General features: G+C 35.9%; 1 protein-coding gene across 1 annotated transcript in view; it reads left to right on the plus strand.

Moving 5' to 3' along the window:
• Positions 1-17,639, plus strand: part of LOC114639413 (syntaxin-binding protein 5-like) — a gene marked incomplete at its 3' end in the record, with an annotated part of 222,451 nt that overhangs the window by 180,192 nt on the left and 24,620 nt on the right. Inside the window, exons 10-11 of the mRNA XM_028788160.1 lie at positions 15,625-15,772; positions 16,759-16,826. Coding sequence (XP_028643993.1) covers positions 15,625-15,772; positions 16,759-16,826 — 216 coding nt within the window. The remainder of the gene's footprint in view (positions 1-15,624; positions 15,773-16,758; positions 16,827-17,639) is intronic.

Here is a 17,639-nt window from a genome sequence, read left to right on the forward strand (position 1 = left end):
TATTCCCAATTCCTGTGACCATACCCCACCCTACTTGGCTCCTTTCTAGATTACTGGCTTCTACCAGTACTCTAAACTGAACATAAAAAATTAGAGATTTGAATTAGGCTCTACATATAATGGAGAATGTGTGCTGGGCATATGATGGATAGTGTGGTGTTCTTCTATCTGTTCCTGGCTAGCCTTACTCAGGATAAAATTTTTAGAGCCACAGATTTACCTGAACATTTTCTAACATTATTTTTGTTTCAGGCTGAGTTAAATCCCAGTGTACCACATTTACATTATCTAGTCATTATTGTGAACATCCTTCCCTTCTCTTCCAGCCGTTACAAAATTTCATGTATTACATTGAGGTCTTTGAGTTTTTGTTTTGTTTTAACAGGGTGAGGGTCTAGTTTCATTTGTATATATGCAGATATCCAGTTTTCACAACATCATTTGTTGAAAATTCTGTCTTTCCTCTAATATGCATTTTTGTTGAAAATCGGATGTCTATAGTTGCATGGACTTTGTGCGTGTGTGTGTGTGTGTGTGTGTGTGTGTGTGTGTGTAACTTACTTTCCACCAGCTCACTAACTTTCTTGCCAGTCACCCCCTTCTACAATCCTTCCCCATCCCCTTCTCCTTTGACAAGGTGGAGGTATGCCCTGGGTATCCCCCTACCCTGACACATCAAGTCTCTGGAGGGATAGGCACATCCTCTCCCATTGAGGCCAGACAAGGCAGCCCAGATAGAAGAACAAATTCCACAGACAGACAACAGCTTTTGGGTTAGCCCTTGCTCCAGTTGTTCAGGACCCACATGAAGACCAAGTTTCACGTGTGCTGCATATGTGTAGGAAGCCCTAGGTCCAGCCTGTGAGTGTTCTTTGATTGGTGGTTCAGTCTCCGAGAGCCCCAAGAGTCCAGATTACTTGACTCTGTTGGTCTTCCTGTGGAGTTCCTATTCCCTTTGGGGCCTGCAATAATATCCCCAACTCTTCCATAAGAGTCCCCAAGCTCCATTCACTGTTTGGCTATGGGTCTCTGCATTCCTCTGAGTCAGCTACTGGGTGGTGCATCTCAGAGGATAGCCATGCTAGACTCATGCTGTAAGCATAGCAGAATATCGTTAATAGTGTCAGGGATTGGTGATTGCCCATGGGATGGATCTACAGTTGGGCTAATGGTTGGCCATTCCCTCAGTCTCTGATCTATCTCCCATCACTGCTTTTCCTGTAGACAGGATAAATTTGGGATCAGAAGTTTTGAGACTTTCATGCTGTGTTGCTGGTCAATGTATCTGTGTGTTTGAGCATGCGTGTGTGTGTGTGTGTGTGTGTGTATGTGTACATGCGCACACGCACGCTACTACAATACTCCTAAGTACTATAATTTTATTGTATAACTTGAAATCAGATATAATAATGTCTTAATTGATTTGCTCAGTCTCTATTCTTTTGTCCATCCAGGGTATTTTATGTTTCCATATGAATTTTAAGACTTTTTTTTAAAGATTTCTACAAATAATGGCATGGGGATTTTGATAGGTATTGAATGAATCTGTAGATTAATTTTGGTAGGATTATTATCTTCACAACATTGTAACAACTGATGAATATGGGAAAGCTTTCCATATTCTAATGTCTTCCTAAGTTCTCAAGTTCTAAGGTCACTATCGTACAAGTCATTCACCTTTCTTTTTTTTCTTCCTTCCTTCCTTCCTTCCTTCCTTCCTTCCTTCCTTCCTTCCTTCCTCTGTTCCTTCCTTCCTTCCTTTCAAGATTTATTTTTTTATGTATATGAGTACACTGCCACCATCCTTAGACACACCAGAAGAGGGCATCAGATCCATTACAGATGCTTGTGAGCAACCATGTTGTTGCTGGGAATTGAACTCAGGACCTCTGGAAGACTAGTCAATACTCTTAACCATTGAACCATTTTCCAGCCCTACTTCACCTTCTGAGAGATTTTATTCTAAGATGCTTACTTTGAGAGATTTTTAAAGCTATTGTGAATGAAATTATTTCTGTGATTTCTTCCTCTGTGTGTTTCACATTGGTGAATAAAAAAAAAAAAAGACTATTGGTGTTTGTATCCTGATACTTTTTGGAAAAGTAAAAATTAGTTCTAGAAGTTTTCTGGTGAACTATTTATGGTCTCTTATGTGTAGTATCATATTACCTAAAAACAAGAATACTTTGAATTCTCTTCCTGTTTATATCTCTTCTCTTGCCATTATGTTCTAGCCAAGACTTTGAGCACTTTATTGAACAGTAGTGGAGACAGTCGACAACCTAGTCTTCTTCTTGATTTTAATGATACTATATTTTCTCCATTTAAGATTATGTTAGCTATGTATTTGTCACATGTGGGTTTTTTTTAACGTATAAAGGTATATTCCTGCCAACTTTATTCTCTATGGAACTTCTCTTGTGTAGGCAATTTGAATTTAGTTAAAGGCCTCTTCTGAATCTACTGATGACTATTGAATTTGGGTTTTAAGTTAATTTCTATATGTTTACTGATTTGCACATGTTGAATTATCTCCTTATCTACTTGATAAAGTCAACTTGATGATGGTGTATGATCTTTTTTATGTGTATCTGTACTAAACAGTAGTTTTTAAAACGTTTGAATCTACATTCGTTTTCATTGTCTCTTTATATGGCTTTGGTACTGGGGTAGTGCTGGCTTCAGAAAAGTAGTTTAGAAGTCTTCCTTACATTTATACTATGTAGAATGATGAGTAGCATTGGTTGTTGTAGTTTGACTTTAATGGTCTGATAAAATTATATTGGGACTCTGTCTGGACTGGGGACGTTTTTTAGTCAAGAGATTTTTTTTCATTACTGTTTCAATCTCCTTTCTTGTTGTAAGTATGTTTAAATTATTGATCTCATCTTGGTATAACTCTCATAGTCTGATAGTTCCTTCATATTCTGTTCATGAGTTTTTAAAGAGTTATCATTTTGCTTGACTGAATAACCCAATTCTTTTACTTTGTCTCTAAGCTTTGATGAGAATTATGTCTTCTATATGATTCATTATGTTGCTGAAGCTTTTCACTGAGTTTATTAGATGTTCTGAAAACATTTACAGATTAATTTCAATTTTTGCTTTCTTCAGTGTTTATTTATTTTAATAAATAAATAAATACTGAATTAGAAAATCTAGCTAGGATGGAGGAGAGGGATCTAGTATCTCTTTATTAGATTCAATGTTAATATCCTGAATAACCATTATTTCTTTTTCATTTGTTTGTGTTCTCTTGGTCTTCAGTAAGAAGTTTATTTCTGCCCTCTTTAAATTCATTCCTATGTTTATTGATGTCATCTTATAATTTCTTAGAAAATTTGAACACATTTAAAATTGTTCAATTCTGTGTCTTCAGTTTTGTATAAGTTGTTCTTATTACAAACAATTACTACAGGATTGCTGGTCTTTGGAGCAAACATACTTGTTTTCATATAGATTGTGACTTTGAAGTAAAACCTAGATGTCTGAAATTAGATTATTATGTTTTTTTGTGGTGTGAGTTTTTAACCCACTAGGCTGGAATCTTCAGTTGGAGTAATAAAGTGAGCAGATTGGGATAATTCTAACGGGGGCAGAGCTAAGGGGACATGATTGGTACAACACAGTAGCTGGAGGTCCAAAATGTAGTAGTAGGCTGGGCAGTATGAGAGGATCCACGAGGTGAGGCAGAGGAGACTAGTTTTCTTGTTGGGCCTAGCTACATGGCTCAAGAGCTCCAGGTAGGGTGTGGAGCCGGGTGAAGCTGAGGTTTGTCTACTACTGGGAACTGAGATTAGAGAACTACTATTGCCTGGAGAAACAGTGATATTGGCTTGGGGTTCTGGTGAAGAAATTTGGAGTTCGGGGTAGCCTAGGGATGAGAAAGGAAAGTGCACTACCTGATGGAGTGGTCTGTGCAGGGTCCTGGGAAAGAAAGGCATGTTTTTAGGCAATCTAGCTAGAAGGGAGGAGGGGGACTTAGCCAGTGGCAGCATCAGGGCAGAGTCCTGTCTGGGTCTGCTCCATCAGTCAACAGGTTCTCCAGCGCAGGAGTGAGGATGCACACTTCCAATTCCTGTCGTGTCCTTCACTGTATCCCATTTACTGGAGCTCCAAAGTTGAGGCACCACTCTGTCCTGGCCCATTCTGCCCCACATTTGGGGGCCACTCTGTAACGGCCCTAGCTGCTGCTCTGGTCCACGGGTCAGAGTCTAGCAAGAGAGGGAGTGAGGATTGAGGGGGCAAGAGACACGAAGAATGGAGACAAGGCAGAGTCTGATCAAGTCTCTCCTTTATTGAAAGGAAATCCTGGGTATTTATACACTTTTCCACGAGCCTTGCCCTCGTGGACAAGCAGGGGAACACAGCTGAAGGCACTATGTCATGTGCTTTGTAGCCATGGATACCACGTGTGCCTTGCAGCTGGGAGCACTAAACAAAGATGTTTACCAGAGTGTGCTCAGCTGTTGTAGGCTGTTGAAAAACAAGTCTCTTGTGAGGGTATATGGCCTGAGATGGCTGCAAAGATGATAGCCGCTTTTTGCTAACGGTTGGCTCCCAACAGAGTCCAAGGAAATTCTTGAACAGAAGAGGGTTGGGCCTAGAGAAGAAAAACGACAGAAGGCATGATCAATGTGAAGTCTCAGGGAAGGCAGGTGAGGAGTTGGGAAGCCTGGGAAGTAGGAGTGAAAGTGGCCTATTTAAAGGCTAGGTCTGCTCAAGTTCCCAGAAAAGACAGGTGTGAGTTTGGTGGTCAAGAGAGCAGGATTGAAAAGAACCTTCCTAGTGGCTGGAGGGCCTGGGAAGTGGACCTTGAAGAGTTGAATAGCTTAAGGGTAAGGAAGGCGAGTTTACCTAGATGCATGAATGGCAATGGAGACCTGAGGAAAGGTAAGCTGGTGAGAGTGACCTATATAGCAGTGGGATCAGACAAGCAGAGAGGTGAGCTGGTCAAGTCTACAGAGGAAAAAGGAGAAGGGCCAACCTAGAGGCATAGTCAAGGCATGTGCTTGAAGAGGCAGGTAGAATTGGGTAACTTAGGGACAAGTAACAAAGAGCCTAGTTGCTAGCACTCTAGACTATAGGTCTCTACTGGAATGTGATTGGTTGGCCTAGGGAGCAAGACAGTCCATGGAATTTGTTTTAAAAGTAAGTGTGAATGTAATCGTTTCCTCCAGTTTTTTCTCAGTATTTTTGTTCTTGGTATAGTTTTGCCTCTTAATTTTGTACCTTACAATTTATTCAGAGTATCTGTCATATCTAACAGTTTTCTAGTAGAATATTTATTATCTTTTATGTCTAGAATTATAACATTTGCAAGTAAGGGATACCTGGCTTTTTCTGTTTGTGTTCATACTTCTTTCTCTTGTGTTCCTGTTCTACATGAGACATCAAGCACTGTATTGAATAAGTGTGGAAAGGGGAGACATACTTGTCTCATTTTTGATGTCAATGGAAATGATTTATATTTTTCACCCCAGTTGGATAATGTTCATTATATATTTGTAATATACAGCTCTTATGTTGAGATTGGTTCCTTCTATTCCTAATCTCTTCAGGGCTTTTATCACAGAGGATTGGATTTCACCAAAAACCTTTTCTATACTACAGCAATAATCATTTGATTTTTATCATTGAGTATATTTATTGATGTATACATTTATTGAGCTGTGTATATATTGAAGCATTGCTTCACTTGTAGAATGATTCTAACTTGGTCACAATGAATGATCTTTCTGATGTGTATTTGAATTCAGTTTTGTAGGTATTTTCATAGAAAAATTTGTATCTATGCTTATTAGGGAGTATGATCCATATTTTTGCCTTTATCTGGTTTTTATATCAATGGCTTCATATAAAGATTTTTAGTGAAGGCTTTAGGGTGTTTTGTGTATAGAATTCTATAATCTCAAAGAAGGGTACTTTTTTTTTGGTCATGTCCATATCTAGTAACAAAGTCTGTACAGTGAGTTTGGTAATGTTCCTTTCCTTTTAATTTTATGGAACAGTTTGAGAAGTGTTGCTGGTAGCAACTCCTGAAGGATTTGGAAGAATTTGGTAGTAAATGTGTCTGTTCCTATGCTTCTTGTTTATATCTTACTGATTTAGTTTGGTAGGTTATATGTATTTCTAGGAATTTATTACATTTCTTCTAAATTTTTATTTCTAAATATGTTAATAAAGTATCCCCTAATCTCTGAATTGAGGTCTATTATAACCAAATCTTTTCCATCTATTAGTTTGTATCTTCTTTCTTTTTCTCTCTCTTCCTTTTGTTCTTTTTTCTTTCTCTTCTTCCTTTCTTTTAAATTTATTTTTCGGTTGGTTTGGCTAACACTTCATCAATTCTTTTTATCTTTCAAAATGGCAATGTTTTGTTTGATTGATTCTTTGTATTGTTATTTTAGTTTACATTTTATTCATTTCTGACCATTATTATTTCTTGCTAATGACTTTGAGTTTAGCTTGTTCTCGTACTTCTAAGTCCTTGAAGTGTATCACTAGAGTATTTACTTGTTGTCACTCTGATTTGTTAATGTGAATACTTATAATCATACAATTTTCTCTTGGAACTACTTTCACTTTGATCCAGAGATTCAGATGTGTGGTGCTATCATTTTCATTAGATAATAGGAACTTAGTAATTTTCTTCTTAACTTCTTCAAATGATTTCTTTGGTCACTGAAGAATGCATTCTTAAAATCTCTAAATATTTCTATAACTGATTTTGTTTCACTTAATTTTTGGTTTTCAGTTTTATTCCACTAACTTTTTATAAAATACATAGAATTGATTATTTGTATTGTATAATTTATATTTTGAAAGCTTGATTTTTTTGTGGTCTATGATATATTTTGATTTAAGATATAGTTTAACTCTGATGTTTGTTAATTTTTGATAGAGTAGGGTATTAAATTCACCTATTCTCTTCCATCAAAACCTATCTGACTTTTACTTTCCTTTAGGGTTTATTAAATGTGAACCTCAACATTTGTGCATACACATTTACAATTTTTTGACTTAATGAACTGTTCATTTTGTTAATGTGTAGTGACCTTCTTTATCTCTGAATATTGGTGAGGGAGCTCCTTTGTCAGCTAGTAGAATAGGTACAGCAGATGGTTTAAAGCTTTTTACCTAATAGATTGTGTTCTGCTGTTTAACTTTAGGTCTGTGGTTATCTTTGCCAATGAGGTGTGTTTCTTGGAGACAATAGATAACAGAAGAGATGTTGGTTTCTAATCCTGTCAGCTATCTTCTTTTTCAATTACTATTATGATTTGAATCCATTTATATTTGAGGTTTTGTCGAGAGAAATTTTATGGTTTGTGTTTATCTTTTAATGTTCTCAGTTTGTTTTGTATTTTTAAAAAGTAATTTTGCTGTATTTAGCCATCCTGTTTTTAGTAATTTATTTTAGGGCTTGAAATATATCATTGTATAATTTCCTAAATTTTAGGATTGCTGATGAGATATCTGATGGTATTCTGATGTGTTTGCCTCCATAGGTGAGTTGGTAGTTTTTCCTTTAAGCCTTTTACATTGTTTCTATGCTTTGTATTATTGACTTCTTAACTACAGTATTCCTTGCAGATGCTTTTCACTGGTCATGTCTACTTTAATTCTCAATTTCTCTTGTGTTTGGATATAACTTCTTTCTCTACCTTTGGGGCATTTTCTTCTTTAAATTTATTGAATTGATTATTCATATCTTTAGCTTTTATCTCATCTCTTTTTTTGCCTAGCGAATTCTTAGTTTTGGTCTCTTGAATGTATCTCAGAGATATGAGCCATGATGTGCCGAAGTAGACATATATAAATATCTTGGTCAATGAAGGACTACTGAGAGGAGCAGTTAGTCTTCCCCAGAGACAAGCCGTTTAACTGGTTACCCAATTCCAAGTGGTCAACCCTGAAGTCATTTATACATGTAAATAGTACTAGATGAACTCAACAGGTTGTTTTCCTCTATCTATGCATATATATATATATATGCATGCATGCATATATATATATATATATATATATATATATATATATATATTTATATATATATATGGGAAAGCAAGGGAAATGGACATGGGAGGTTTTGGAGAGAGAAATGGGAAGGGAGAAGTGGTATAATTATACTTTAACTTTAAAATTTTCAGAAAAGTAAATGTTGTTGTAAGATTGTTCTCTATCACCAGGAACAATTTTTCTTTCTTTCTTTTTAATAATTTAGTCTTTGAATTTTTTGCATAATACAATCTGTTCATACTAATTCTTCACCCTGCCTTACTATCCTTTTATTCCCACCAAACTCTCTTCTCTTCCTCCCACCAGGTCTAGACCCTACTTCCAAGTGTTTTTGTTTTGCTTTGTGATCACTGAATTTAACCATGGCTATTCAAATGCACTGGGCTGTGGATCTACCTGCTGGAATTTAAGTAACTCATCACTGAGTTACTTAAGTAACTTAAGTAACTTACATCACTGAAGTCAGATATTTCTTCTTCTTCATCAGTCCTTGACTGTCATTAGCTCTCCTAGGTGGAATGGTGCCCCATAAGTGCCTTCACTTTTATCATTGAATGTTTAATGGCATCATTTTTTACAGGTCCTATTCAGGTGCTGTGAGTTTGTGAGTGCCACAGTTGTGTTATGCTTACAAGGCAATGTTTCACACACCTTCTTCTTCATCTGTTCCTTTATTTCCACTCACTTTTCTGCCATGTTCTCTGAGCCTTGGAAGGGGTTTAATGCTGAGCACTCAACTTATTACTACCAAATTATTATTAGCACCTTGCCCAGCCAAGAGTGTCTGAATTAATCACTATTTAGTGCAAAGCAAAGCTTCCATAATCAAGTCTGAGGACAAGCATAGTCTGTTGGTATAAAAAAACACTTAAAGGACACTTTGACAACATGTCCATTTACAAAAACAATGCTAATAGGTTCATCCACCAGGCCCATGACTTGTCAACTATGGACCTTTGACCAGGTACACAGTACCGATCATGAACTTCTTTCTGCTGTGTAGGTTTCAGATCTAATTGGATATCATTTGCTTAATCCCATAGCAGTAGTACCATTATTTTACAAGTAAAATAATGCCTGATAAGTTGGAATAGTGGCCTATAAGGATGCTGTTAACTTTGTCCTCCAGCTGCTGGCATGACAATTTCCAGAACTGTGAAAGCTAGCCAGGAAGGAGGAAGCTGCCAGCACATTGTAGCACCATTTCTCTGTATTGTGCAACTAAAGAATGTGAATCTTCAACAATATGATCTTACTATCCAGTTCCAGTGGGTAGCCAATGGAAATACTCATAACCTGTATAATTTGGGGAACCTCTAGGGACTTCTTGGGCAATAACTCTGAGGTAGGAGGCTCACACCTGGAACTGGGATTTTCATTTTATAACTTATGCCTTTTGGAATCAGCATCATTTATCCAGGGATGGCAGTATCTTCGTTTAAAGCATTTTAAGTCTTCTTAAAGTGTACTTTTAATTAGTTTATAAAGTAGCAGTTTTCATGTGGTTTCTTCATGTTTCCTCACTTTGGTTAACTGTCCTTCTGCACCACATCTTGGTCTCCATTCTTCATTACCCTCCACGTTTAAACCCTGCTATCCAAAGAATTCCTTCTCTCTATTTTCATAGTACATGTGTTCTACCATGCCCATTGAATTTAACCAGAGTCATATGCGTGTGCACATGAATAAAGCTTTCCACTGGAAGATGAACTTACCAGTGGCTACATCACTAAAGACAATGGCACTCCTTTCTCCAGTACCCGTCATCAATCAATAATTCCCATGGAAGAGGCAGGCCCCATGGGCCTCTGATTTCACACTGACTGAATGTTGACAGGCTCAATCTAATGCAGGTTTAGTTCAGGCAACCACAGCTACTGTGTGTTTGTGCCTGAAAGTCAGTGTCATATCCAGAAAACGTTTCACTGCCCTCCTCCTTATCATCTTCTCCCTACATTTCTGCTCATATTTATGTATATTATGTATATATGTATATATCTGTAATGACTCAGTACTTGCCAGTCACTGGTTCTCAGTACCACGAGTCTCTGCATTCATCATTATTCACTACATAGAAACATCTCTAAGTCTAACACAGCGTTCATTCTGCTCCTTTTGTTTGTTTTATCTTATTAGTTTATATTTTTCAGGGATATTTAGAAGGAAATTGGAATTTTGACTACAGAAAATTGATATTTGACTGTCATCCTAATGCTATCCTATAGCACTTTATTACTTGACTTATGTCCCCATAAGGTTCAGAAACAGTGGCACAAGGATACCATTAGGGAAAAACAATTTATACTTTTGTTTTAGAGCTAGTAGTATTAAAAATTATAAAGTACAAGAAGAAAGAAATTGAGAAATTGGATTGAGGGGAATAAAGTACAAATTATATGGAAATTATAAGGGCTAGAAGCATAATAAATAATAGAGAAAATATTATAGAATAGATTCATTCAAGGAAGAGACATTAATAGAAACCTATTCATGAAAGATACAAGTTAAGCCCCCCCAAAAAAACCCCCAAAATGGAACTTTGGTGTCTTCTGTAATGAACTCTGGGTGAGAGGAGGGCCTCTGATTCTAGTTATTAAATGTTAGACTAGTGTGCCCTCTCCAACGGGTCTCTCTGCTTTCTTTAGGAATCTCACAGTCTGACACCCTATACTTGTACCCTACAAGGTAGTTTTTGGTATGCTAAGGATCATACATTCTACGTGGAGTATGTGGTGGTTTATACTCTGAGGGCTATGGAAGGAGGGGACCCACTTGCCTTTAACCTTAGTGTTTTCTTCTCATTCAGATCCCTCTTGGGTTTAACTAATGAACCACAGTCCTTGGCTGAGACTGTGTACCATGTTCAGTATACATCTTATGTTTCTACATTGTTGCTCACCTAGGCTGTTATGGATTTAGTACCTTCCATAACTTCTATAGGCTGGTTACTCTGAAGAACTTATGGAGAATCTCATGTTAAGCCCCTGTATTGTAATTCTGTTGAAATCTCCATGACTTTCTTGGGCCATATTTCTGTCCATCATATCCCTCCTTGTCATGTCTTTAGCCTACTTATTCCCTCTCTATTTGGTATTCCTATAGCATCTGTCCTCAAGAGGGGATAGGACCTCTTTGATGATGACTAATAATCTTGGACCCCAGCAAGTATCTGGTACCAGTTAATGTCTACCTTTATCTGCTACACAGGGAATTTAGGTCTCACCTCACCTTATGTTTTTTTTTCCCCCTCTGGATCCATCTTCTTTTCCTCACGTTTCACCTGTCCTTCACAAGTTTCTGATATTTTCATGAACTTTGTCTCTTTGGAGTAAAGTCTAGTATTTTAAAGATTTTTTTATTATTTTCAATTATGTGTAGGTGGGTGTTTCTGCATGTGGGTATGTGCATGTGAGTGCAGGTGTTCAAGGTTGTGAAGCTGCCTGGTGTGGGTGCTGGGAACTTCATTCTTATCTTCTGGAAGAACAGCAAGTGCTTTTAACTGCTGAGCCATCTCTCCAGCCCCACTGTACTCTTTTATTAATTCTGACTTTGGCCATACGGAGACAGTTTCTATTCCATCAGTGTTCCCTAGATTATTCTTTCTTTAAGAAATGACGATCTATTTTTGTTAAAATATACTTATCTTAGCACTGGTGTTCAGCTATGTCATATATATTGTTTCCTCGCATCTTATTGACCTCTAATGACTACTAGATATTTTATATTAAATTTCTTTAGTTTATATACACACTAAAATTTTTATTGTGGTGAAATATGTGTAATACAGTTTCCTATTTTATATATTTACTCTTATGGTGTGTATGCATGTGTGTGTGTGTCTGTGTGCACATGTGTGTGTTGTATGAGGTGCATGCATGTGAGTATACAGGTTCATGCACCCATGTACGTGTATGTAGAGTACAAAGGAGGGGAGGTCCTTGGAAATCCTCTTCTACCCCTCTTCTGCTCATCTCCTCTAGCTGAGACTCAGTGAACTGGAAGCTTGCTGCTTTTAGTCTTGTTGTCAGGCAGATCCAGAGACTCACTTATCTACCTCCCAGCTTATAGGCGGTGTTTAGGTTTATAGGATTATAGTGGGCTGAGAATTTGAACTCAGGTCTTCCTGCTTTCAGAGAAAAGTCCTCATACTCACTGAGTTCTTTCTCCAGCTCTGTTCTTATGGTTCCTATCATCTTAAGTACGTGAATAAACATTTTGTCAAAAAATTTGTTTACTTTGATGACACGATTAAAATGTAAATTTCCATTATTGTCAAATATTAGATAAATGTAAATATCAACACTGAATCTATTCTATTTCCTTCAGATATCTTCTTCTCAACTGCTTTGAATGTTAAGCAAGTTATGTGTTTAGAGCCTTCTCTCTATTCTATCCCCCATCTTCTGCAGACACTTCTATGTACTCGTAAACTATTTACTTTTATTAATTTACTCATACAAACATTATGGTGAACAATTGTTCCCTCTTGGTTCTTAGATCTTCTTTTATCTGGAGGGAGAGTTATAGCTTCCTTTATTATTTAAAATAACTTTTACCTTTAAGTATATTTTGATCATAGTCTTTCCCTCCCCCAAGTCCATCCAGACCCTCCCTCTCCCGACTCATGCAACTTTAAGTTCTTTTCCAAAAGACAAGCAAAAACATAATACAACAAAATTCCCAAAGCCAAGATAACAAAAAATCACCACCCAAAAAGAAAACACACACACACACACACATACACACATATACACACACACACATACATACACACACACATACACACACACACACATACACACATACACACACACACACACACACACACACACACACACACACCACACACACACACTGTGGTGTCTATTATATGTCAGTCAACAACTCCTAAGCATGAGAGTGGTTGCCATACCCAGCATCACTCCATTGAAAAAACTAATTTTCCCTCTCCTAGAAAATATAAATGACAGTTCAATTGCTAACCCTCACACTATTTCCAAGGTTTTCATTCATTCATTCATTCATTTATTCATTCACTTTTTAAAATATAACAAAATAAAATATTATAAGATGATACAAAAGCTATTGCATCAAAGATGGACAAGGCAAGCCAGCAGAAAGAAAAGAGCAGAACAGAGAGCATAGGAATCAGAAAGACACTTATTCTTATACTCGGGAATCCCATAAAAACACTAAACTGGAAGTCATAATATATATGCAGCGGACCTGGGAGAGACCCGTGCAAGCCCTGTGCATACTGTTTCAGTCTCTGTGACCTTGTATGAGTTTTGATCATGTTGATTTAGAGGGCCCTGTTTTCTTGGCATCTTCCATCCTCTCTGGCCCTTATACTTCTTTTGCAGAGCTCCCTGAGCTCTGTGGGAAGGGATTTGATGGAGATATTTCATTTAGGGCTGAGTGTTGCAGGGTCTCTCTTTCTCTGCATAATGTCTGGCTGTAGGTCTCCTGCTGCAGGAGGAAGCTTCTCTGATTATGGCTGAAGAAGGTACAAATCTATGAATATAGCAGAATATGATTAGTAGTCATTTTAATACTACATTTTTTTTATATTATTGAGTTTTACTTTAAGTCCCTGGGTTATCGATCACTCTCAGAAGCTTGGTCCCTCAAGCAGTAGTGGGTATGGGTTGGGTTCCATCTCATTGAGAGGACCTTAAATCAAATCAGTTATTGGTTGGTTACTCCTACAAGCTTTGTGCCAATATTGTCCAAGCGTATTTTGCAGGTAGCATACCATTGCAGATCAAGGATTTGTGGCTGGTTTGGTGTTTATGTTTCTTTTTTGATAGTGTGCAGAATATTTTCTTGTACCAATGATGCTAAAATGTAGAGATGAAGGTTCTATGTAGGCACCAGCATGACACCTTTATGTTTGATATATGTTTTTGTAAGTGTTCTGTTCATCAATAGGGTCTCACTGTCAGTTTATGGAGAGCAACCTATAGTCTTGGCAACATCCTAGGTTGTTTGGGGAATCCCTTGGGGACACTGGCCTACAATTTAATTAGGTATAACCCAGTCCCAGTACTAGAAGCTTTATTTGGAGACAAAAGATGGCCAGCTTGAATTCTGTCTCCTTCATTATTTGGTGATTTCATTTAGATCACCTTTATATATATATAGTAATATATATATATATATATATATATATATATATATATAGTAATATATATATATATATATAGTTATATAGATATATAGATATATAGATATACAGATATACAGATATATAGATATATAGATATACAGATATATAGATAGATATGTGATATTAGGTTTCTATGATATTAGGTTTTATAACACCCCTCAAATGTTCCTTAATTTTAGGTGTCTCTCACCATAGTCCCTCCTACAACATCTGGCTCCTCCCCTCCCCACTTGATCCTCCCATTCTATGTCCCCTATCCTTTTCTTTTCACACTTTCACTTTTTAAGTTCCTGTTGTAGGGATGAGGTTTAGTGATAGAGCACTTGCTTAACATGTGAAAGACCATAGGATCCAAAAGAAAGCTAAATGCCTAAATTGAACATTTTAAACTATGTTTTCTTGCATGTGTTGTACTTACTCTTTGCCTATAGGCTAACACAGTGATTCCATGTATCTTAACTGTGTTGTTCACTGCTTAAGGATCTGGTTATTGTTCCTTACTGCTGTTATCAAATTCAGGTGTAGGTCTGGTCTTTGAAGTGATTCACTCTTATTTTCCCCCTAACTATTCAACTGTAACCATGATCAGATTATATTGTATAAAAATATTTTTCAAATAAAAGGAAAAATAATGACACAATTAACAATTTGTACTTTGGAATCAAGAATTTTTAATTTACTAAGTTTACCCTACTTTTTAATTAATGAAATACAACTTGCTCCTCCCCTTTTGATTTGCACATGCTACTATCCTAATCTGAAATACTGTGCTCTTTGTAGCACTCTTCATTGGTAGAAAGAGAACTCTTGGGGCTAGTAACATGGCTTAGTGGATAAAGGTTCCTGTCACCAAGTTTGACAACCTGTGTTTAACCTCCAGGACTCATGTATATCTTTTAGCTTCTATCACACATATTTTAAAATTTTATTTATTTGTAAAACTTATAAATATTTTACTACTTAAAAGTGTACTACTATAATACAAATATTTTACTATTTAATACAAACAAAATAATTATTTTGTTATTTAAAGGTATAATATGCCTTTAAGTTATATAAAGGTATAGTAGTAAAATATTAAATAGTAAAAGGTATGTTAAATTTTTAAATATAATATGTAATTGATCTAAATTTTAAGACATACTTATTACATAGTATTTTAGTTTAATAAAATTACTGTATTCATTCATATTAACAAAGTGGTCATTATGGGATGTTGGCAGCCTGGAAAGAAAATTAATTTCTATCATTATTAACACCTTTCTTTATAGATAATTATATTTTTTAAAGTACTCAAATAAAATGATTCTTTTTATGGTGCTGAAAAGAGTGACATTTATAATGTTTATAAACACTTTAGAACTTGATCATGAAAATTATTTCATATTTTTATCTTTGCAAAATGACTCTAATATATTGTTTTTATCTACTAGTTTTCCAATCTTTGAAAATCCATATCCAATGGACATTCATGAGTCACCAGTTACATGCACAGCATATTTTGCCGATTGCCCTCCAGATTTGATCCTAGTACTCTATTCTATAGGAGTCAAGCATAAAAAACAAGGATACAGTAATAAGGTACGTTTTTCCTGTTTTGGTATGTATGGTCATGCTTTCTCTTGTCATTTTATTTTCTGACTTTCCACGCAAGGTGACTTGACTGAAACTTTGTAAGTTGCAAGATGACATTGTCAAAGATATAACAAGTGAAATTCGATTTTCTGACTGAAGCATAGTTCTAAGACTGTAAGATTATAAATTTCCTGTACACTATGTGATTACATACTAGGATCTATTTATCAGTCATGCTTATTTTAGTATTATGTATATAAATTATCAGAGTCATAGTAAGCAGCCTTTAATTCTTTTACATGAACCAAGCTTTACGAAACTCAAGAATCAGTTTTTTTCTCAATTTATCATTAGAAAAAAACTTAGTCAGTGGTAGTGGCACACACCTTTAATCTCAGCAGAGGTAGGTGGATCTCTGAGTTTAAGGCCAGCCTGGTCTACAGAGTGAGTTCCAGGATAGCCAGGGCTAAACAGAGAAACTGTATCTCAAACAACAACAACAAAGGAAAAAAACCACAGAAATCCTTTAAACATAATGAAAATTTTCTTTACAATGTTTAAAATTCAAGTATTTATAATTATCACAAGCCATCTAATATAGTTCCTGTTATTGGCCCAGGTTAACTGAAATGTACAATTCAAAAAAGTACTATTTACATGTGGTTCTGGGTTAAATAACACCACAGTAACTTGATGGCAATACATACTGCATGACATTTGTTGCAACACTGTATTTATCCAATTAAAAATACTTCTTTTATTGGTTTATATAAATGGTTAAAATTTATTTTTTAAAGAAATTATTATTCTACATTTACAGATCTATTTGTTTAAGAAAGGAATTGATGCTAACTAGGCACTTCATCTTTGGATGTTTTGTCATGACTTATTATTAACTTTTTAAAAATTATTTTGTAGCATTTAATTTCAAAATTCTAAGCCATTTAATTTTAAAAATAAAGGCCACATATTCTCTTCAATAATCTATTTAGGAATGGCCAGTCAGTGGAGGAGCTTGGAACCTTGGAGCACAAACTTATCCAGAAATTATTATTACAGGGTAAGTAAGGTGTTTTACAAGTTGTAAATTATAACACATTGTAAGTTATAAATTTAATAACAATAAAATATTTAAGTCTTGACATTTTTATATAATTGTATTATGGCAGAATCATTTAAGTATGACATAAGAAATAACTTTAAATCATAGTTCTTAGCTTTGGTAAAAAAGTACAATCAAATTGTTAGAAACAGAATTATTACAAAAGAATTATATCTAGATTATATTATCAAAAAATCATAAGAAAATTATGAGTGTGATTCACAGGAAATAATTTATTTGGAAGTTATGTAATATTAATTTCAGGAAAGTCCTTAACCTAATATCATGATTCCTGTAAGTTTCAGGAACCATGCTTTGTATCCCCATTTCTATAGTTGAACAAAAAAAGGCTGCCACAGGCTCAAGTATTGCCTTTTTGATGGCAAATACCTGGTAGTGCTATTCTGGGAGAAAGGAGAAACTCCAGGAGGTGGAAGTCGCCTGGAGGAAATAGACCAGAGGAAGCATGCCTTGAAGGGTTATATCTAGTGTCTGGCCCCTTCTTTTTAGTTTGCTTCCTTCCATTTACCTTGAGATGAATAATTTGTCACATGCTCCAGCTGCCATGGTGGGAACTGTTCTGCCACACTCTTCCTGCCATGATACACTGTGAGCCCTTGAACAGAATCCACTTTTCCTCTCTTAACTTTATAGCATACGACGTGTCACTGCTTTGTAGACTCTTCATGTTCTAATATTAGACCTAAAGAGATATAGATAAATATGTACATAAATCTACATGTTAATAAGTTCTTTAATAGGATCACATAG

Source organism: Grammomys surdaster, unplaced genomic scaffold (assembly GCF_004785775.1).
Source record: "Grammomys surdaster isolate TR1022 unplaced genomic scaffold, NIH_TR_1.0 125704, whole genome shotgun sequence".
In the NCBI taxonomy this organism is placed as follows: Eukaryota; Metazoa; Chordata; class Mammalia; order Rodentia; family Muridae; genus Grammomys; species Grammomys surdaster.